This window comes from Perca fluviatilis, chromosome 6, assembly GCF_010015445.1.
Source record: "Perca fluviatilis chromosome 6, GENO_Pfluv_1.0, whole genome shotgun sequence".
NCBI lineage: Eukaryota > Metazoa > Chordata > Actinopteri > Perciformes > Percidae > Perca > Perca fluviatilis.
Window position 1 is genome coordinate 10,011,282 of NC_053117.1, and position 23,324 is coordinate 10,034,605.

The 23,324-nt window shown below is 44.1% G+C and overlaps 1 protein-coding gene across 2 annotated transcripts in view; it reads right to left on the reverse strand.

The window, feature by feature from the left end:
* loxl2b (lysyl oxidase-like 2b) overlaps window positions 1-23,324 on the reverse strand; it is a 57,257-nt gene that overhangs the window by 15,241 nt on the left and 18,692 nt on the right. For both annotated transcript variants that reach the window (XM_039803866.1, XM_039803867.1), the window contains 4 exons: window positions 20,619-20,830; window positions 13,036-13,252; window positions 8,827-9,010; window positions 782-933 (listed from right to left, as the gene is read on the reverse strand). In XM_039803866.1, coding sequence (XP_039659800.1) covers window positions 782-933; window positions 8,827-9,010; window positions 13,036-13,252; window positions 20,619-20,830 — 765 coding nt within the window. The remainder of the gene's footprint in view (window positions 1-781; window positions 934-8,826; window positions 9,011-13,035; window positions 13,253-20,618; window positions 20,831-23,324) is intronic.

Consider the following 23,324-nt stretch of genomic DNA (forward strand, 5'->3'; position numbering starts at 1 on the left):
GCGTAAAAAAAGGAGACTGTCCTCCCCCGAAAAACGCCTACATAAGTCGTTTGTTCATGCAGCAATTAAGACTTATATTTACGATTATAGTGGCCACGCCCTCTAGTGGCCGTAGTTGTTATGATGGCTCAAACAAACGTAAACAGCAAGTTTTTTTTTTTATTTTACGGAACAAACGGAGCTACTTCTGCGTCACGTGTGTAACCGGAAGTGAAGTACCGTCTGATTTCAACCCAAACCACAATCTTTTTCTAAACTTAACTGATTAGTGTTTGTGCCTAAACCTAACCAAACTGTGATTGTTTCACAATGTTAACGACGTGTTTAAAACCGCAACCGTTATGCTTGCCGGTTTAGAAGGTCGTTTTTTCGGCCACCGCTAGGGGCGCTAATTTATGAAACGCTCCTGTGTTGTATTAGAGGGTAGGAATAAACGATTAATATCGCTGTAATGTTTGAAGGATTTGTTGGAAAAAAGGTAATGAGTCTCTGAACAAATGTCGGTAGTGGCATCACCGAAGCAGAAACAAGAATCTCCAGGTTGGAAGATAAGGCTTTTCCAAATTTGAATCTCTGGTGTCAGAGAAGGAACTGAGGGCCAAGATCTGGAAGGATTTTCGAAAAATCTGTTGCGCTGGATATAAAAGCTGATGACTATGAATACATGAAAAGACAAATCTAGCATCCCGTATACAAACTAAACAATTGTGTTTTTAAGTGAGAATATGTTGCTGTTATGTTTGATTGAAATAACGCTGAGGCAAACAACGCTGAGGCTCACCGACTGCTGGAAGCCCATAGAAGGAACGTTGCATCTGACAGCTGCATCCTCCTCATGGCTGCAACCAAGAGCCTCCTTGTTGAAGACACACTCTGTGATGGACTTCTCAAATCCAGTGCACTGCACCTCATTCATATGCACTGGGCCCATTCCTGAAAAATATAGACAAAAGAAGTTTTGAAAGGTTGCGTCCCAGAGTGTTCATGCGAGCGAAAAACAAATGGTTTTGGCTTAGAGATGTCTATGTTGAGTCATTATTTCATGTAATGTCACCATTTCCATTTAAAAATACCGCTCTGGTGTGAAATCCAAACAAAAGAAATAGTTCAACATTGTATTACCTTAGCTTAGCATTACAACTGGAGGCACACCCACCAAAATCCTTAACAAACTACAGTACATCCAACTCAAAATACCAATTCCTCTATAAAAGTAAAACAATCAGGATGTCAGGAACAGTTATAAGGCTTATAGCTAATATGGTTCATTAAGGGAAGGTGAAAGAAAGGATAGCAAGTAATAACAGTAGACTACACATTAAAAGAGAGGCTCATACTGTACAACAAGGAGTCAGTTAATCAGAGAACCCTACAAGTAATACTACATTATAGTCACCAAATTATATCAAGTACCAAATTATGATTACCTATATCCTTTACATGAGAACAAAAGATAGCCTAACATGACACTAGGACTTTTCATCAGGAGAGACTTAATTAAAAGGTGAAAACAATAATAATTTAACATGGTGCACAATAGGTTGAAATGTGAGAGTCTTTGGCGATTAGACTCTATCACCATGTTTAATTTATAAGGGGTAGAGAGGGCATGGATAGACAGGAATATCCCCCCGATGGAGTCTTGACACAGGGTGGTAAAGGCAAGCTTAGAATGACAACTGACAGCAGCAGAGAGGAGAATAGATTTAAAGTTTGAGTGAAACAAAGATCTTGGATACATCTGGTTGGTTAAACTGAAAGAGAGAGTGAACGCCCAGAGTCAGCCGATTAGGTTGGGGGGGAGAGAGAGAGAGAGAGAGAGAGAGAGAGAGAGAGAGAGAGAGAGAGAGAGAGAGAGAAAGAGGAGAATGAAGAAGCATAGAAGTCTTCCTGAATGAACTTACGCTGAGCTTCACATAAACACTATCCTCACACAAAGAAACTATGTAACACTGCCACACACGTCTCTGCTTACAACATGATACAGTATACGTTGCCAAAGACCTTTTTTCTATTTTGTGAATATTTTTGCTGTTTATCATGATGTTACTATTACCATCTGAGTTTTTTTTTATTATTTCCATCTGAGTTTTGTTTTTCTCCATGAAAGATTACAGAGAGCCACTGATGAGAAATAAAGCTGGGAAATGATTTTGGAACAGGAACATTCCCTCTGTTTCAACATTTTCCATGTCTAATGTTACTGGAATGTGCAGCATGCCCCTGTTTATGATAAAAGGAAACACCTCCTATACAGAAGTACCGTGCTGTATGTGATTCTTTTTGCCAGTTATTGGTACACCCTTAGAGAAAAATTTACTTTTTGTATATCCTGATAACAGATGAGCTTGGGCTTTAAAACACCGTATAACAAGGTAGATCTGCTGAGTCCATCCATCCATCCATCTTCGTCTGCTTTTCTGGTGTCGGGTCGCGGGGGGAGCAGCTCCAGCAGGGGACCCCAAACTTCCCTTTCCCAAGCCACATTAACCAGCTCCGACTGGGGGATCCCGAGGCGTTCCCGGGCCAGGTTGGAGATATAATCCCTCCACCTAGTCCTGGGTCTTCCCCGAGGCCTCCTCCCAGCTGAAGGTGCCTGGAACACCTCTCTAGGGAGGCGCCCAGGGGGCATCCTTACCAGATGCCGAACCACCTCAACTGGCTCCTTTCGACACGAAGGAGCAGCGGCTCTACTCCGAGTCCCTCACGGATGGCTTCTCACCCTATCTCTACCCATGTGGCAGCGCACCCGACCCCAGCGGTTCCTCCCACAGGTGGTGGGCCCATGGGATGGAGAGATGGGGGCCACGTAGCTTTTTCGGGCTGTGCCCGACCGGGCTCCGTGGCAAACCCGGCCACCAGAGGCTCGCTGACGAGCCCGCCATCTGGGCCTGGCTCCAGACGGGGGCCCTGGGCTTCCTCCCGGGCAGGGTCACTCCATCTCTACCTCGATCACTCATAGGGTTTTTGAACCATTCTTTGTCTGGCCCCTCACCTGAGAACACTTTGCCTTGGGAGACCCTACCAGGAGCACAAAGCTCCAGACAACACAGCCCTCAGGTTCATAGAGACACACAAACCTCTCCACCACGATAAGGTGATGGTTCCCCGGAGAGATCTGCTGAGTGTGTAATTTAAAAGTAGGTCAGTGCAGTGTTTCCTCTATGTTGATTTTGTAGTGGCGGCCCACGATGGAAAAATGTCTGCCACCACAGTATCAGAAATAGGGCTGTACAAAAAATGTAGTCGCGGTTGCCTTTAAAATTTTCCTGCCGACATAATGCAATTTAACAATAAGTAGAACTATTCAGAGGTTATTGGCCCGTCCAGTTTAACTCCACATACTGTTGTGTTGATGTTTATTGTCAAAAACGTTCCGAGTCGACTGTTAAACGAACAGCTCCACCAAAAACGTCACCGCGGTGGGTCCGTTGTATGTAGACCTCTTGTAGATGTTAAGTGCCCTATAGTTCCTCAAAAAATACAGTTCAATCACAACTGAAAATATGCCTCATTGTTGGACGCGCGGGGATGGGTGGCTTTGTTCGGACAGACCTGCCCCCACTGCTGAAAAAAATCCTCAAGGAAACACTGTCAGTGGCACATTTTTGTTGGGTAGCGGGGTCTTCACATCCAAACCTGTAAAACTCTCCATGCAGCTTGTGATAGAACGCCTCTGCTGCAGTCTGAAAAGAGACTCCTCAGTGGAGACCATAAAGTCCACATTTTTACTGTCGTTATTGGTTCACTCTTATTGCTCTCATCAATCTTGTTTCCAGACACAACAGGCAGCTTTTTTCGGCAAACCTATAATACAATAACTTGTCAGCAACAAACAGACAGACGCAGTTAGCAACTAGCTTGTGAACGTTTAGCTTACCTTGCACGGCAGCTGGATATCACAAGATCATTCAAGAATTGCTTGATCACATATCACACGATAATCAATCTTGCGTTTGTGTCATGGATCTATAATAAGAATTGGATACGGTGCCGCCGCTCAACCTTGCAGAATTTTTTTTCCATTGGCCACTTACGGTATTGCAACGAAAAAAATCTTGATACACTATGGCCATAACAAAACAGTGCAGCTTTAAACTTTTTACACTTTTTTAGTGTATAGAAATCGCAAGCCACATTTTATTTCCCAGGATCTGAACAGAAAGTAATGGGTTAGAGGTTTAGGTTTCAGTACAGACACCATTCACCACGGGCTCTGTCCACAGTCCAGCTGAAATTGGCTTGCTTTCTAACTCAGTAAAGTAACTTCTCAATTGAATACACAGGGATTTTCATATATCCTTACAGAAAGATATCTGATTTCATACCGGCTCAGGAACGGATTCCTATCTTCACAGACCTGCACACTGTAACTAATTTCTAATAACAACTAGTAACTAATAACATCCTTTCTCTTGACACCGACGTGAGAGGACGCTGGCGCTGGTTATTCGCCGCTTCTCCGTCTGCTATTCATCTGCTATTCTCTTGTGTTTGTGTTCGCTGTACCCCCTACCTCTGGACAGCCTCTGTACCTCTGGACAGTCTCTCTGCTGGTTCCCCGCCTGGGGCTCCTTGACCGGACTCTTGCCTCGTCGGGTTAGCGCCCGCTAGCTGCCCCCGTTCACCAAACGCGTGGCGGCAAATCCTAGCTGCTTCGGCGGCTAACCCGATTGCTGACCTCCTCCTCATAGGCAACCTCCACCAGATGCGAGCCGCCACGACACGACATTCCTCTCCTTCCGGTCATGCTGTGGATCATTTTGGCAATCACCTCATTCATCCATCTCCACCTCCACCTCTGTGCTCCTAGCCCACGGCTAACCACTATCACGCATCTCCGTCTCCCCGTCCGCTCCACGTTCAACATCTGTCAAACATTCAACTCTGCAACTGGTCCAATTCGTCAACTACTCCATTCCATCCTGCATCCCAGTCATCAAACAGCTTCCGGACTTCCGTACGCCGCCGTTACATCCACAGAAGCTCTCGCCGCAAGTTTGTTTTCTTCCACCACGGACAATCCATTCCATCCATCTGGTCACCTGCACGCTCACTTTTCCCATCCCGTCATCTGAATGCTGCACCCACTGGTTCACATAGGGCTGAACGCATCATCAGGCTACACAGAAAACCCGGACCGGACTACAGTGCTTTCCCCACTTCACATACACTCAATCATACTCTCCAATCATTTGCTAATCGGCTCACTGTCCCCCTCAACTGCAATACCCCCACACCCCAACCCACACCGCACTGCTAACCGGGACAACCTCAGATCTCTCCAGCCTGCCCCCATCCCACCACCCTCTCACCATGCCAACTTTGCCCTCCTCAACACCCGATCGGCTCAACAATAAAGCCCCCCCGCTCCATGAACTAATCCCCGACAACACTCTTGACTTCCTTCTGCTCACCGAAACCTGGCAACAACCCAACGACTTCTTCCCTCCACCAAGCATCCCCCCTGGCTACAACTACATCTGCAAACCCCGCCCCTCCCACCGTGGAGGTGGCCCCCGCCGTCATTTTCAATCAGAACTTCCGGATCACAGAACTCACCCTCCCCCTCAGTATCATCGTTTGAATATCTCGCCTTCAAACTCTTTCCTCCATGACAGTCATCCTCATATTTCCGGCCACCTAAACCAAATCCCTCCTTCCTCTCTGATTTTACTGAACTCCTCACACTAGCCTCATCTCTCTCTCCACGTCTGCTGCTACTCGGTGACTTAAACATCCACATGGACTCCCCCACCTGCAAGCTCTCATCAGAATTCAAAATTTTACTGGATAACTTCTCTCTCACCCAACATGTCACATTCCCCACCCATGAAAAAGGTCACATCCTCGACCTGGTCTGCTCCACCAACCAACCAGTGCTCGACCTCCATCCATGCCTCTTTCCCCTCTCTGATCACAAACTGATACGGTTCACCATCCCTTCTCCAACCCCACGCCCCCGCCTCCTCAGAGAAATCACCTTCCGCAACCTCAAATCTATCAATCCCCACCATCTCTCTGACCTGCTCTCCACCACTCTCCACCTGGACTCAACCCTCACCTCACCCGATGACCTCACAGACCACCTCAACTCCACCTTGTCTACCTCCCTCAACACCCTGGCCCCCCTAAAAACAAAAACCGTCACTTTTAACACCTCTTCACCCTGGTACACACCTGCACTCCGGAAAATGAAACAAACTGGCCGCCAACTTGAACGTCTGACAAAGAAATCATCCCTCACAGTCCATCATGAAGCCTATAAATCCCATCTCATCGCCTACAAAGATGCCCTCATTGCTGCCAAATCTGCCTACCTCTCCACCATCCTCACCGACCCCTGCCAAAACCCCAGAACCCTCTTCTCCACATTGAACAACCTCATCAAGCCTCGGACCAACAGCCTCCTTACCTCTACTCCGGATCTCTGCAACTCATTCCTCCACTTTTTCACTGACAAAATCAATCTCATTTACAAATCCCTATCCCCTGTATCTGACCTTCCAGGATCTACTCCAGCACCTACCTTGGACCCTCCTCTCTCCATCCCTCCAGACCTCCCGACCCCTCCTCCACACTTCCTCCTCTCCCAGTTTAACCCAGTCACTCCTCCTGAAATCTCCAAACTCATCAGCTCTTCCAAACCCACTACCTGCTCCCTTGACCCCCTCCCTACTCCACTTCTGAAGTCCTGCCTCCCGGTCCTATGCCCCTACATCACTAACCTCTTCAACTCCTCACTGTCCCTTGGAACTGTCCCCTCTGCTTTCAAAACTGCCGCTGTCACCCCAATCCTTAAAAAACCTGGTCTGGATCCCTCCTCTCTCAACAACTACCGCCCAATATCCAACCTCCCCTTTCTGTCTAAAACCCTGGAACGCGATTGCGCCTCACAACTACAAACCCATCTTCTTGCCAATAACCTATTCGAACCTCTCCAATCTGGTTTTCGCCCCCTACACAGCACAAAAACCGCTCTCCTCAAAGTCCTCAACGACCTCCTCACCTTTGCTGACACCGGTTCCCTCAACATCCTCATCCTCCTCGACCTGAGTGCAGCCTTCGATACTGTGGGCCATAACATCCTGCTCACCAGACTCCAAAGACCCTCGGTATCGACGGTACTGCACTCAGCTGGCTCCACTCCTCCCTATCCAACAGATCCCATTTCATCTCTCTCCACAACCACACCTCTGCCACAGCCACAGTCACTCAAGGTGTTCCCCAAGGCTCCGTACTTGGCCCCCTCCTCTTCATCATCTACATCCTCCCTCTTGGTCAGATACTCCGCCACTTCAACCTGGACTTCCACGCTATGCTGGCGACACCCAGATCTACCTCAGCACCAAATCCCCCACAATCCTCCCCTCTCCCACATCAACTCCTGTCTGTCAGCTATTAAAACCTGGATGCAACACAACTTCCTCAAACTCAACAGCGACAAAACAGAATTCCTTCTGATCGGCTCCAAATCCACACTCAGCAAAACCAATAACCCCACTCTCACCATTCGCGCCGCACCATTGTCTCCCCCATCTCCCCAGGCCCGCAACCTTGGCGTTATCTTTGATTCCACCCTCTCCCTTGAGCCTCACATCCGTCAAGTCATTAAAACCTCCTTCTTTCAACCTCCGCATCGCGCCAAAATCAGACCTCTCTCTCACACCCCCGCTGCTGAAAGACTCATTCACGCCTTCATCTCCTCCCGACTGGACTACTGCAACTCACTTCTCCTCGGCATCAGCTCTACCAACATCAACCGACTCCAACTGGTCCAGAACTCAGCCGCCCGCCTCATTACCTGCTCCAAATCCTGGCACCACATCACTCCAGTCCTAAAACAACTCCACTGGCTTCCCATTTCCCACCGGATCACCTACAAAATCCTGGTCCTCACCTATAAAGCCCTCCACCATCTGGCCCCCTCATACCTCACTGACCTCCTCTCCCCTTACCAACCCTCACGGTCCCTCAGATCCACCTCAGCCGGTCTCCTCTCCATCCAAAAGTCCAACCTGCGCTGTTTTGGGGACAGAGCCTTCTCCAGAGCAGCTCCCAGGCTCTGGAACTCCCTCCCCCAAGAGATCCGCACCTCTGAGTCCCTCACCATCTTCCAGTCCCGCCTCAAGACCCATCTCTTCACCTCAGCCTACCCATAGTCCACCTGCCCCCCTCCCTTTTTCATCTGTATCTTGTTTTGTTCTACTTGTTTTGTTTGCTCGTTTTGTTTTGTTATGTTTTTATAATCTACCCTGCCCTGTAAAGCGACTTTGAGTCCATGAAAAGCGCTATATAAATTCAATTTATTATTATTATTATTATTATTAATTTGTTCTACTGTGTTAAATCTCTTTCAACATCAGGTCTGTGAGTTCATGATACTGTGCTCAGTGGCACACAGGGGTGATATGAGAAGGATAGTAAAGGGTAGAATTACTGCCTGAAATGTTTGGGATATGTGGTTTTGGTACACGGTCATAACCTTGCATCCCGTGCCATGTTGGAAATATACATGCACAGTTCTTCCAACAATAAAGTCATTCTGAGCTCAATGGCATGGGACTGTTTCAGGTCTACACTGTACTTAACCCAGGCTGTTGCTGCTCAGAGGAATAAGGTGTTGGAGGAAGGAGAGAGCAGCACTCTTGTTTAGATTAGGCTTAATTACGTAGTTTAAATCAAACGGCCCATAGAAAATCAAGTTTCCTTTGGCATTTCCTTATGTTTTGCCTCCAGATGTGAATATGTAGCAGGGAGCAGCTGGAAATACTGTGAGTTAACTTTCCTTACACAAATAACAGTAAAAATGTAAAACTAGTATACCTTGTCCAAGGCGACCTCCAGACAGGGCCTCTATGGCCGTACCAAAGCCCAGCTCTCGACACACCACGGTGGCAGACAGCAGGTTCCAGTTATCATCACATATGGTGCCCCACTCTCCATTTTTCAACACCTCCACTCGGCCCTCGCCTACGATGGCCCCACCACGAAGACGAACCAACGGTTGCTGAAAAGGAAAATTCAAATTCTAAAACCACATATTTAAAACCACATATTTTATTTATTCTGGTTCTTTCAAAAATCATAGACTCAGGTGAAAGTTTGGAACCTCAATTTTTCTTTTTTCTGTGCTGAGAAAGCTGAGGCAGCAGATTGGTTGGCTTCATGTTTATAGAACCGTCAGAGGTCCTTTTTTTCCATCTTTTGTTCTCCTGGTCTCCTTGTGTAATAATATAATAGACTAGAATGCCTTTTATTGTCACTATACACATGTACAATTAGATTAAAAGCAACTCCTTTCGCAGTGCCAACATATACGTACAAAATATAACAGCATGACATAAAATAAGTAGTGCAAAGGTAAGGTGCACAGTTGAGACATTATATACATATGAAAAAATAAGTATGGTTTTACATACAGTGTGATATGCAGTGTGGGTTACTGCTCATATTCAATGAGTAATAGATATTGGACAGTGATGGAATTGCACATTAATTATCAATATTATCAATAGTATTAAATATTGCACAGCAGTGAGTAGAAGAAAGTCCGGGGTTTGGGGGGGTTAGACTGTGAAGTCTGTGAAGTCAGTGCATGTGTGAGTTCAGAGTGGTTATGGCTTTTGGAAAAAAAAAAACTGTGGCACCTCCCTGAGGGCAACAGGTTAAACAGATCAAAGCCAGGGTGGGAGCTGTCCTTGATGATGTTTTCTGCTCTGTTGAGGCAGCGGGAGGTGTAAGTGTCCATCAGGGAGGGGAGAGAGCAGCCAATGATCTTCTGTCCTGCTTTTACTACTCTCTGAAGCCTTTCCCTGTCTGCCACGGTGCAGCTGCCGTACCATACTTACTGTATCACAATACAGTCAGCAGGCTCTCGATGGACAAGCGATAGAAGGTCAGTAGCATGTTGGAGTCCAGGTTGTGCTTCATGAGGACCCTCAGGAAGTGTAGCCGCTGTTGAGCCTTCTTGATTACTGCTGTGCGAGAGAGGTGGGGGCCCAGTCTCACCGTCTGGGGCCGATTGGGGAGGCCGAGAGATACCAGTTTGGTGATGAGAATGTCCGGAATGATTGTATTGAAAGCTGAGCTATAGTCCACAAAGAGCATCCGGACGTAGCTCTGCTGCTGCTCCAGGTGGCTCAGCGCAAAGCGGAGAGCTACAGCGATGGCATCCTCTGTGGATCTGTTTGCGCGATATGCGAACTGATAGGGGTCGAGGTCTGGGGGGGTGAGATAGTCCTTGATGTGTGGAAGAACCAGTCTCTCAAAGTACTTCATGATTACCGGAGTGAGGGCCACAGGACAATAATCATTTAGGCTGGTGATGGGAGACTTCTTCAGCACTGGGATGATTGTGGATGATTTTAGGCAGGGAGGGATGACTGCCTAGGCCAGGGAGAGGTTGAAGATTCTGGTAAAGATGAGGGCGAGCTGGTGGGCGTACGCCCTGAGCACCTCGCCAGATACTCCGTCTGGGCCAGCAGCATTCCTGGGGTTCACCAGTCCGACATCGTACAAAACAAAGTAAATAGCCGTTCAATGGATTTATCGCTCTTGAAACTGCATGCATAGTCTCCGCACAGTCTCAATTTATAAGCTTCTTGAAGGGCTATGAAAACACACAAGAGGTCTGTGGAAAGGGCTAGCTCCCGGCTATTCAGCTAGAGCTACAGCAAGATGATCGGTCCAAAGTTCGCGAAGCAAACGAAAAATATGCGCAAGTTGATTTTTGAATTCATAAAATTTATTTACATTACAAAGACACTAAAAGACACTGTAATTCCATGACGGATTAAAAAACTTCTGGATGGGCTGCAATTGTCAGAGGACCTCGATGAAACGGCGCATTTCTCTGCTTATAAAAAAAAAAGTAGTCTCTACACTGTATTGATCTGGAGATATTAAATAAGACATATTGTAACGGCTGGGCAGGATGCCGTTGTGTTCTGCACTGCAGTGCAAAGGATCATAGGACTATGTTATTTGTCAAGATTTGAGGCTTGAACCCAAGTGCAGAAAGGCAAGGAGGGAGCAGCAGTTTGTATGAGTAATTTAATGAAACAGAAAGAGACTTACAAACGTGTAAGCAGGAGACAATAATCCAAAAGCAACAGGAACTCTGAAAATCCAGGAGCACAAAAACACAGAGAAATCCAGGAACACGAAAAATCAGCTTAAGCACAGGAAGAGAACAAAAAGGACTGAAAAATGAAAATGGAACCCCTTGCTGAGTTCAATGATACCTCACACAAGACTCTACTTCCTACAGTTCATTAGCTGTGAAAGGGGGCATGGCCAAAGCATAGGGGTCGGGGCAAAATAAAAAAGGAAGTCTCTGCTGAGTTCATTGATACCTCACATAAGACTCTACCTTAAATGGGTCACCAGTTATGAAAGGGTGTGTGGCTTAAACATGGAGGGCGGGCCAAACCTTGACCAACGACTAAAACTCTCTGCGGAGTTCAATGATAACTCACACAAGACTCTACCTTAAATGGGTCACCAGTTATGAAAAGGGCCGTGGCTAACTCATAGGGGGCGGGTCAAACCATCACCAATCAAAAAAGTAACTCTCTGCAAAACACGGAATTGGACTTTTTAACGTGACTAAGAGACATTTTCACAGGTTATGAAACTGTCTCAATTTAATACTGATAGACGGCAGAGCAGCCCGCTGCACGGACAGGCAGCAGTCTGAGATCCGGTGTAAGGCTGATAAATCTGCGCCGACAGCAGCAGCTTCTCGCTGCGCCGCTTCTCCCCCGAGGCAGCAGGGTCACCAGGAGAGTCCGGTACAGCCTGACTCTGCAAACAGAGATCCCCTTACCACTAGCTTCACAGCGGGGGTTCAGATCCAGTCAAATCAGAGCCAGCCGCATGTGTGTGTAGCAGCTGTGGATGAGAGGGAAGCTGGCTGCTGAAAATCAGACGTTTTGGCACCCATGATTTTCCTTTGGTGATGGCTAAACCTCTTTGGTGGGGGGCGCCAAAACTTTCTCTATGCAGGAAAAACCCTGATTTATATGTAAAAAATAGCTGACATTTAACTCTTACCGAATCCCCGAAATAACTGTAGCACATTTGAGATGTTGAAGCTATAGTGCGTAGTTTCTGTGGCCCCCCCATGAGGAATTCTAAGAAATGACAACATCACTGTTGGCGCATCCCCATGACACAAGCCTTCGATGACTGCGCACCACCCCCACCCCTCCTCCACACAGTTGCTAGAAGCGTTCATCCCGTCAAATCACGGAGGACACGGAAGAATCGGAGAGTACATCTGACAGAGAATGTAAATAACAATAACTCATGAACTCAATCTGAGCATTCAACTATCAACCGCACAGTGCTCTTTTGGAAGACTTGTTTGCACCGTGTCTCATTTTCCCATATTCTTCAATGAACAAAACAAAGGTTTTCAAGCACCTAAGTGTAAAATGTTTAAAAAACGGATGCAGCTTTACTGACTCTGGACTCTGGACCCTGGTTTTATGCTCAAGGACATTTGAAAAGAATAAAAGTTAGCTGACTTTGGCGTTGCTTTCTGGAGACGTTTTTCCTTGCCCTGTCATCATGTCATCTTTGAAAGCCCAAGATGATACTAATTCATTTTGATGAGAAGTGTCCAAAGCAGCTACAGCTGCAGCTTACGAAGTGACACTGAGTACTGAACATCAGTGTTGGCTCTTTGTCCAAACAAAACATTGACTTGCCCTCCCTCTACATCAGAGCCAGTGAACTGAACTGAACCAGTGCAGCCATTTCTAATATCAGCTTTGTTTACCATTTTGGTGTACTGACACCATCCATGGACATCACACATATTTCATTTGCCACTGACAGAAGACTGTAAGAACGTACTGTTACAGTGGCTCGGACAATTATTTTTGTAAAATGATTATTTTTCATGTCTCAGAAAACCCCCAGTCTTAATTGCTGGAGTACAATTGCAAAATGAATTACTTGTGGAAAACAACAAAGTATCAATAGCTGGGTGTGTGTTTTTAAGATTCACGTTAGAATAGACTTTACCTCTTGTCTGAAGGCCTTCCTAAATCCCGTCATGGACGTTGGGGCAAAGTCTCTACCGGGCACACAGCTCACCACCACAGGCAACCCTCCAGCACAGGTCTCATTCAACTTCAGTGATGAAGCCTGGCCCAGTTTACAGCTGGACAGATGGGCTTCATTGCCAGTGCAGTTAACAGCATAGTCCCAGTATGTGGGCTTTCTCCGGCGAGCAAACATCCTGGACAGATGGGGACAGGAGAAGGAAAGGAGATTAATAAAGTATTCGAGCGGTTGAGAAGTTATATTTTCTTTTCAGGTATATTAAACACAAGGAGGTGTTTTTTCAAAATTTGCCAAGTACCATTGGAAAAAGCAACAACTTAAAGCTGCAATCAATATTTTCATATGAACAATGGGTGAAATGCAATGTGTGAGATGTTGCTACCAGTGATGAATCCACAAAAAATGATCACCAGGCTTTGGTCTATTCTATAGTCTTTAGCCATCTTTGAGCTAATTGTTTTTGTTTCAGGGCTTGCAACTTTATAATAATAATAATAATAATAATAATAATAATAATAATAATAATAATAATAAGAAGAAGAAGAAGAAGAAGAAGAATATAAATACATTTAATATGTAAAGTGCTTTTCTAGACCCAAACACCAGAACTTTAATGGTGGGTTCAGTGTAATCCAACTCATCCTCATTTTAGCTGTAGCATGCAGTTGTTTTAGCAATAAAAGCAACTAGTTTTTGAACATAGCGGAGCATTTAGTCGCTAGAGAGACAGATATTTCCCTTAGTTGGTTGAGACCAAAAACAGAGCTAAAGTGGAGTCTGCTGGTGGGTGCAGGTGTGAATAGGCATCTGTTTTGCTAATGCATTAGCATAACAACTTGTAAGGTCATATGTCAATCATGTCTGTAATGTTCATCTTGTAAGTTCTGCGACCAAATGGCAAAAAAATGCATTCATGCACGTTTTATGTCTATTTTTATGTATTATTTTCTCAATTCACTTAAATGCATTTCTTTTTCATTTTATGCAAGAACCCTGAAATTTGTGAGCGGATGTGAAAATAGAATTTAATTAACTTGACAAAGGGCACTCAGACCTGCAGTTGAAATTCTAGAGCTACTGTTCGAGAAACGCATTACATTTATCAACATTTGGGGTTAAACTATTGGATGTACCACAATGCTTTATCTTGAAACCATAAAAGTAAAGGTTAGCCAACAGCTGGAGAGTCCCATATTAAATTAAACAAACCTGCTGGGTTGCTAATCTCTTCCTCCCGATTTATTACTGAGCCCATATTCTGTTTTTAATGAGCCTCATTAGCAGTGTGGCATGTCCTATCCTTGTGTCTCATGTCTGAGGTGTACGTGAAACAATGTAATCAAGTTGGACAAGCAGCATTTGTTTTTCATTTGGGAGCTGGCGAAAGAGAAGCTGCAGACTGGAAGCTATCCCAAACTAATGTTCTAAGCCGCAGCCGGAGGACTGGCTCTGCTATCTCTGCAATTTAAAAACAGCTGTGATGCATATCAGTACTGCTCGAACACAGCGATGATTGAATAAACTGTCCGTCCTGAGGCTGTGAAGCTAGACTTCTCACCAATATCGCTTAACCTAGCTTTAAATATGGTAACACATTCATACCCAAGTTGTTTTTCAGTACAACTTGAATGTCTACTAATTTTACTAACGTTCTACTTAATAATTTATGAAAAGGCACACCAATGTGGGCTTTTAAAATACAGCATGTGAACACAGTTGTGTAATTCTGTGGCTCTGAAGGCGCTCGAGTGACACCAATTCAGATCAGCTTGGCTTGGAGACTTCAAATCTATAACAGAAAGCCTTGGTTGCAAACTTGGGACATGGATTGTGAAAGACTGGAATATTTACCAGGCATGGAAAGTTTGATAAATTACCGCATATTATTGCGTATTGGAAGTGTAGCAGTGTTTTGGAACTTGACCCATACTAAGGACAAGGATAGAGCAGTGTTTTGTTTTCAGTAATGAGTGCAAGGGATTACAGTTTGAAGTTCAGCAATTGAATGAATACTAATTTAAGTAGGGATCCATTATGATAATGTTTTGGGGGTTGGCTGTTTGCAATCTTACCGAAGTTAGATGCGATACTTGATATCAACTTTGTCTGCGCCTTTGTCATGTTAGCGTAGCGCAATGGGCTAGAGGTATGGAAAGGCAGCTAGCCTCCGCTAAAAGAGAATACTAAACATACCCCAAAAACTCAAAATTATTGTTTATTTTTGTTTTTTCCTCCTCCCAAAAAAAAAAACTGGTTTTGTTCAGACTTGTAGGGTGTGTTAACCATGTGGCTTCATTGTGAGAATGGGACTTCTGGAATGCTATATGCACTCACAGGGTGCTAAGATAGGGTGTTGAAGGGAAGTAAATCCTGCTTTTAAACCGCAACATCTCATTTTCTATTTCTATGCATGTTAAATACAGAAGGCAAGGTGCAATTGTGTGTGTGTGTATTGTTTTTAGTGGCCCCTATGACATAGCTGGGTTGAGTAATGAAAAGTAATGTAATGAGTTATCTAAATTATTCCTTCTGCATTTTTAAAATAACATTTTTAACTCTTTGACTCTTTGTTTTTTTATCTCTCACTCGACTCCCAACCTGTGCAAGTGCAGAATCACTATAATTAATAATAATAAGCAATATAATACTAATTTGCAATTTAATTGAATAATATTTTGGGTTAAACACTGAATACTTGTAATTCTGTGGCATGAAACTGAAAGTCTACAACTTAGAAAACTCCACTGCACACACACACATTACAGAGAACCACAAATTCTTCACTTCCATATTTACCCATTTTAATTTTAATCCGGCATTCTCAAAGTGACTCTGGATGAAGCTAAGCTACACAGGAGCATCAGCACAGGAGCAAACTCAGGATTATAAAACTGCGGCAGCGCTAGGCTCTGTGTCATCGCCGTTTCAAACGGCTGCCTGTAAAAACACGTTTCATGGGGCTGAAAGCGGGAGTAGGCTTACACGTAGATGGAAAGTTAGGGAGCTGTCGTGCTCTGCTGTGGTTACCTAACGCAGAGGAAACTTCCAGACCAGGCACAGACAGTAAATTCAAGGTTAACTTGAGCGCTGGAAGCTTTATAGTAGGCTGTGATTAATCTGTGGCCGTTTGGCTGCAAGCTTCCTCATGTTAGCAAGATTTAGATCCCTCAGTAGTCACTCACACATTATGACAGCGTTGTGGAATGCACTCATGTTGGATATATATACAGACAGGTTAGATTTCAATGTATAGGGCCTGTCATGTCAAGCATTCGATCCACACCTTTAACCATGTATGATTTATATATTTATTCCAATGAATTTGAACCCTTTTCCACCAACTTTGGGTGCTAGTGTTCCTAAATTACAACAAATGGACTGTGTTTGATCATTACTTTTTACAGATTTATTACACTGTTGGACTGCTAAAAGGTATAGAGACTCCAAATTTTCAAGTGTTCAGTTGTATACTGAATTGAACTATGATTATTTCAAATATTGGTCTAAAAAATTAGCAGCCCATGGAAGATGTAGTGCTAGCGTCTTGATGGCAGAACAGATGGTGGTAAAAGGTTAAAACAATACAGTACTAACATAAGCTAATTAAGTTCAGGGCCCTGATGAGCTGATGAATAAAAATCAGAATACTTTATCGATCCCTTAGGGAAATTGTTTAGTTGCAGTGGCTCACAGTCAAATTCAAGGTAAAATAAGAGTAACAAAAGAGCGAGTCAATAAGTGTATAAAATAACATGAAGTAACATAGCTACAGTAAGAAATAAAAATGTTACCTAGAAGGAAAGTAAGATAGATTTCAGTGAACTGACGTGAGGTTCTTACAGGAGGCTGCTGACCAGGCTGAATTACCAAACATGCAAAGCAGGCAGCCGCCCAATGGTCCCAGATATCTGACCCCCAGAGCACCCAAAAGCCCTAATTTGCTGTAGTGGGATCCCAGGTCAAATTCTAGTTTAAGAACTTTTTGTTTTTGTTGACACTAGTACAGTGCCCGTTGAAAATGTGCCTGTTTGGTATGGGCGATTGCTTGGCCTGTGGTATTGCTGCTTGTAGAATTCTTCAAAACCAAAATGTACCCCAAAATTACTTACAGAAGGACCCCAAACCACATAATATGCAACTCTACTGTATAGCCTACTACTGACTTACAGTGTAGGCTACATCTACATCAGAGGAAGACATTGTACTACTGTATTTACCTGACAGAGAAGAATGTAATAACAAAATATCACAATGACAATGTGGAGTAATCAAGAATTAGCGTCATGGAATCATGGCAGTGCGCTGCCCACCTGGCCCGTTATGAGAGCTAATCAGCACATATCTGCATTCATCAAGGTTCAGAACCAGACTGTTTGTGAGTGTGTGTGCGTGTGTGTGCGCGCAGAGAGAGAGAGATAGAGATAGATAGATAGATAGATAGATAGATAGAAAGATAGATAGATAGATAGATAGATAGATAGATAGATAGATAGATAGATAGATAGATAGAGAGGTCTCGTGTCGTATGATCGTTAACAAATTTAACACTTCAGCAGAGGTGCTCATTTCCATACAGGTTTAATGGCTTGAAGGTGAATGCTGAAGTATGGATTTGATTGACGGTAATGTTATTACTGTTGTAAGTTAGCAGTAGACTTAAAGGAATACTTCACCGATTAGCATTCAGCTTTGTATCAGTAGAAACCCAGTACTATTTTCGAATGACCATGCTTCCCTCCTTAATGGCCCCTGAGGCGAGAGATCTCTGTATTGTGTCTGGAAAAAAACCTCTGATGACGCAAAAATCGTCGTTTTGCGTCATCGGAGGCATTTTTGCCCAGAGGCTATGGACTACAGCCAGAGGGGGTGGGACCTCACTCCCAGAATTTCCAAATAGTGTCAGCCATCTTGAAGCTAAGCTAACAGGCTATTGCTCTGTGGAGAAAGCTGAGTAATTAATTCATACTTTAGTAGGCTAACCACAATGGCGGGAGGTAGTTTTGAAGATGATATGGCAGAAGGGGATTTTGAAGATCTGGTGCGCGAATCCGATGCTCGTGGCTACCTGTACGAGCCGCAATACAGAGGTGGCCGGAGCAGCTGCTGCAGTAAAATGTAAAATGTTTGTCTGGCAAAGACTTTTTCAGCAGCAACCTTGCAATGATGTGCATTGAAACTACCGCACATGTGTACCACCGGGATATATTGGTACAAATCGGAGAATATGCAGGAAACTTTATTACAGACGGAATACTCGACACACTATGCGACCAGCACCTCAGCCTGCGGTGTTGCTTGATGCCGCTAGCCAGGGAAAGGGACATCGAAAGCAGTGTGTGAGAAAGCAGAAACGCGGAACGAGGGAAGCGAGTTCGAGCTAGGTGGAAAGCTAACGCTAGCCGGCCACCTGTCCCATCCATCCTGCTTGCAAATGTCCGCTCATTAGACAACAAACTGGACTACATCCAACTTCCACGAAACTCCCAACGCGAGTTCAGAGACTGCTGTGTTTTTGTTTTTGTGGAAACATGGCTGAACAACAGTGTACCAGACTCCACTATCCAGCTACCAGGCCTGCTAGCCTTCCGAGCAGATGGAGATGCTGCTCTGTTGGGTAAGACTCGTGGAGGTGGGCTGTGCATATATGTTAACACGGACTGGTGCAGAAATGCGGTGCTTATATCCAACTACTGCTCACCGCTGGTGGAGTTTTGTGGTAAAGCGAAAATTCTAAATTTAAAAAAAAAAAAAGTGTTTTTTTTTAACGTTTTACCCCAAGCGTAAATGCTAAATGCGTTAGCTATTTTGAACTTTACTGAGCTATCAGTGAGCTCCAAAGCGCACATCCGGATGGACAATTTATTGTTGCTGGTGATTTCAACCATGCAAATCTCAAGAAAGTTCTTATATTCTACCTTCACCTCACGTTGAGGTCTACTTACAAGTTACAAGTCTACTTATGCCCTTTCTTTTGTTGTCTGTTGTCTGTCCTGTCTCTTGTCTGTCTTAAATGCTCTACTTTAAGTAGTAATAGCACTTTATGTATAGTCTATAATGCGTGTGCACTAAATGTAGCCTGTCTCGTATGTCGTTTTTATATAATGTCGTTTTTTATAAAATGTTGTTTTTATATATTTTAAATGGTAACACCACTTGAGCCACGGTGAAACGTTGTTTTGTTTTACTATATGTGTATATGGTTGAAATGACAATAAAACCCACTTGACTTGACTTGACTGCCCTCTGTAACCGGTAGGCGTGGCTTGGGAGTGGCCTTGTAGGGAGTAAGTGCATTCTGGAAGTTGTTCTTTTCTCGGTCTAGAAGGCACCAACTTCTAAAAAAAAAAATTCACATTTCTACTACATAAATGACCCAATTTAATACATATTCATCTTTGCAGCGGTGAAATATCCCTTTAATCTGATGAAAACTGATGTATCTGCCCGGTTCAACTCTGAGATTTTCTCGCATTGCACAGAGCTGTGAAGGAATAATCTCAGAGCCGCGAAAGCATGAGCGGTCTTCTGGAGGACATCCACCAGACCAGCGGGCGCTCGTTGGATTGTTGTCGGCCACGGTAAGCGAGGAGGGCGGGGAGGAAGCAGAAGCAGGGACGCTGGCCGGGCCTGCTAGCCCGGCTAAGGAAACCACAACGATCGACACTGACAAGACTACTAATCACCAACGCCAGATGGATCACACACAAAATGGATATATATGCTACAAATACACATGGAACTGCTGCTTGATGATTATTACCGAAGCCTGGCTGAACACACTCACTCATCGCAGACGGCAGCTAGCAGCTAACAGGGTAGGTGAATTTAAACAATGTCTGAGTTGAAAACACATCTTGTTGTCATGTAAGGGCCCTGTTCATGTTGCACAGACATTATAATTGCATTTTGTGTCTGTTAAGAGGCACAAAGGCACTCTTTATCTTATGCCCCCTTGCTCTTGGCCTTAGCTGCAGCAGCTCCGTGTTGCTACCACCGATTCGGCTTGTTATTTTTTTGCTATCGACAGTACTCACATATGTATAGCGATCAAGATTAACATAGTTCTCCTTTTATGGCCCTGACATACTGGTTTGGTTCAGTTTCACTGCTCTCATCAACCTGTTTTTCAGCCAAATCAGGCTGTTTTAACCAAAAAAGCTCTGATAAACCCACTGTACACCAGCTGCTCAGCACCGAACAGCAAACGGACAAAGTAAGCGACTAGCTAGTGAACGTAGGAGAGCATTTAACAGCTAAAGAGCCAAATATTTTCCCCTTAGAAGTTGGTGGAGACCAAAACAAAGTGAAAGGAGGATGAATATACTTTTATTTCTCTATAGATATAATTAAATGACATAAACTGGCTACTCAGAGCTTATCTGAAAACAACCACTGACTTACAGCATTCAATTGGTGGGCCACATTGCTGCAAAATACCTTATAACACCATACATTTCTGTGGCCATTTGTGAATCAAACCCTAAATCCTTCTCTGCTCTTTGAATTACCCAGGACCACACATACAATAGTGAAATACTCACTTGTAGACTCTGGCATTGTACTTCCTCTCTCCGGGGAAGCCAAACATGCCACAGATGACTCTGCTGTCAAGCTGGGTCCACTCTGTGTTACAGATCTGCTTCCATTTACCGCCATCCTTGACCTCCACATAGCCCTCTGTTACAGGGATTCGCTTACGGTACGACGACAGGATGGCTCGTATGCGCACGTCCTCAACTTGAATATCAAGGTTCTACGGACAAAGAAATAGAGAAATGTGCAGATACGTCAAGAAACTTCGTCAAAGAAAGAATGTACATGTATTTATGTATTCATTTCCAAACACATTTTGGTCCTTTTCTGTATAATTGACAAAGAAATAAATTAGTTTTGCACAGGGGCCATAAAAAGTATTCTGTTTTTATTTTCTGGCTTGACAGACATCTGAAATCTGATATGATGTAAACAGGCTATATCCGGCTAGAAACAGCATTTCCTGTGTTACATAAACATGCAATCAAAGATCCTCAACCCCCCGTCCATACTTAACCTACAGCCACTCAGATCTGTGTGTGCTGCTTTTAAATCTTCTCCAGATTGCTCAAACATATTTACAGTGTATCACCTTATTAATTCCTATTGTTTCTTACAACTGATTTTGGCTAGGCCAAAAGTTCCGAAGGGTTTTCATGGTAACGTGTGCAACACATTTTAGTGGGTTGCTAAAAAAAGCATCAATCTGTTAAGAAAAAATGCACAAAAACAGCATTGTGAGTACACATGCAGTAGGAGGCAAGTAAGAGACTTGCCATTTCTTTCCAGACTATGGCAACATCATCATAGACCACAAACTTGAACAGTACAGGCCTTGGACAGTCCCGTACTACTTAGAGAGAACTCCAGAAGTTATTTTGTGTTGGTTTTACTTTCACTAGCCCTGTTGCTCAACATCCCCTTTGAGCAATGAGCAACCCAGGGTGAAACTATTTGCTGTGTAATCAACATTGCACTTGTAAATATTTTATATTAACAATTGATCAAAATAATATGTTTAATGTGAGGGGTGGCTCGTAGGGACTACCCACAGAGAATTATCACGCAACTCTAGTTCCCCTCCGTTCTATTGGGCTTGTTTTTGTTATGGCACTTTATTGTTGGGTTTACTCTTAATGCTGTTATCATTGCTGTTTCCTGCAGCAGAAAGCAGCTGTTTCCAGCAAAAACACTCTAATAACCGTGCACAACACCAAACAGGAAACAGAAAAAAACAGTAAGGTTTGGTATGTAAGACAAACGAGCATATAGTAAAAAAAACAGAGCCAGAATTTTCCCCAAAGAGTTGGTTGAGACCAAGAAAAGAGCTACAAGGAGAGTGAATATGTGGCAAAAGGTGCCAGAAACATGATTCCAAAAGATTACTAATGTTGTTCTGTGTGTAGGTAGTCTGGCTCAACGGATGTACATTGCTGAGATAAAGCCTCTTACGATATTTCTGCTTTCTATTTTGCAAGGGCATTGTGGCTGCATCCGGGGCTTAGCACCACCCAAGATGTTTGTAAATGGTTTAGAGAAATACAAACAAATGGACTGTATTTATATAGTGCTTTTCTAGTCTTAACGACTCCTCAATGCCCTTTCACTGTACTTTTACAAAGTACAGGAACCATTGGGACACATCCATACACTGTGGCCGAGGCTACCGTGCAATGTGCCACCTTCTCATCAGATAAACATTCACACACATTTCACACACCGATGGTGTGTGCCCAAGGACATTTCGACATGGCACTGGAGGGCCAGGGATTGAACCACTAACCTTCCAATTGGCAGGCGACCGCTCTGCCACCTGAGCTACAGGCACCCCGAAACGTTTTTTTCCCCCTATCCCAGAATAGATAAGCTGTGTAGCCTGACCATACTCCCGCGCTGACACAGCTGTGGAGATAGGAGTCAATGTGAGACTAGTATATAGGCAACTGTTTGCGAACACTTTCGCCAACTTTATAAGGCGATATTATGTCAGTGTTCTGTTTACAGCTTGTTCTGCTGTCATTACAGGAGAAATCCAGCGCAAAATGAACCTAGGGGTTAATAACACACGACGAACGCCTTGCAACCAGTAACCAGTAACATAGCTCAAGCACAGCGTTCGTCGTTCAACTGGTCATGACTGTTTTCCCAAGATGGCGCCTGCCTGTATACGAGAAAAACAGTACAGTCTTTATAAACTATCTTTTTAATAAACTGTCTGTACACTTACAAAGTTCTCAATGCTTTGGTTTACATGTAGGGACCCTCATTATGCTACCAGAAGTGTGGTGCTATTTTGAGCCTTGTTAGTGGTATAGAAATAGATTTCTTTTTACTTTACCCGTGCCCCGACGACTAGCTTTATGAGCTAATTAGCGGTTTGTGCTAAAACTGGTCACATTCGATTAGCATGAAAACATATCCCAGAGAACGGTCGACTCGGTACACATGTGTTATTAACCCCTAGGTTCATTTTGTGCCCGGATTTCTCCTTTAAGTGGCCAAAGAAAATAAGTTGATGCTGCTTTAATTACAAAATCTTCTGTCATCCACCACCTCCACTACATGCGACAGGGTAGGACGTTACTGCTATTTCAAACTGTGAGTCTACTTACTTACAAATTATTTTGTGTAAATCTTTTACAAATCTACATTAGAGAAATTCAAGAGTCAGATAAATGTGTATGGCATTTAGCGTTTCAGCTGCTAAAAATTCA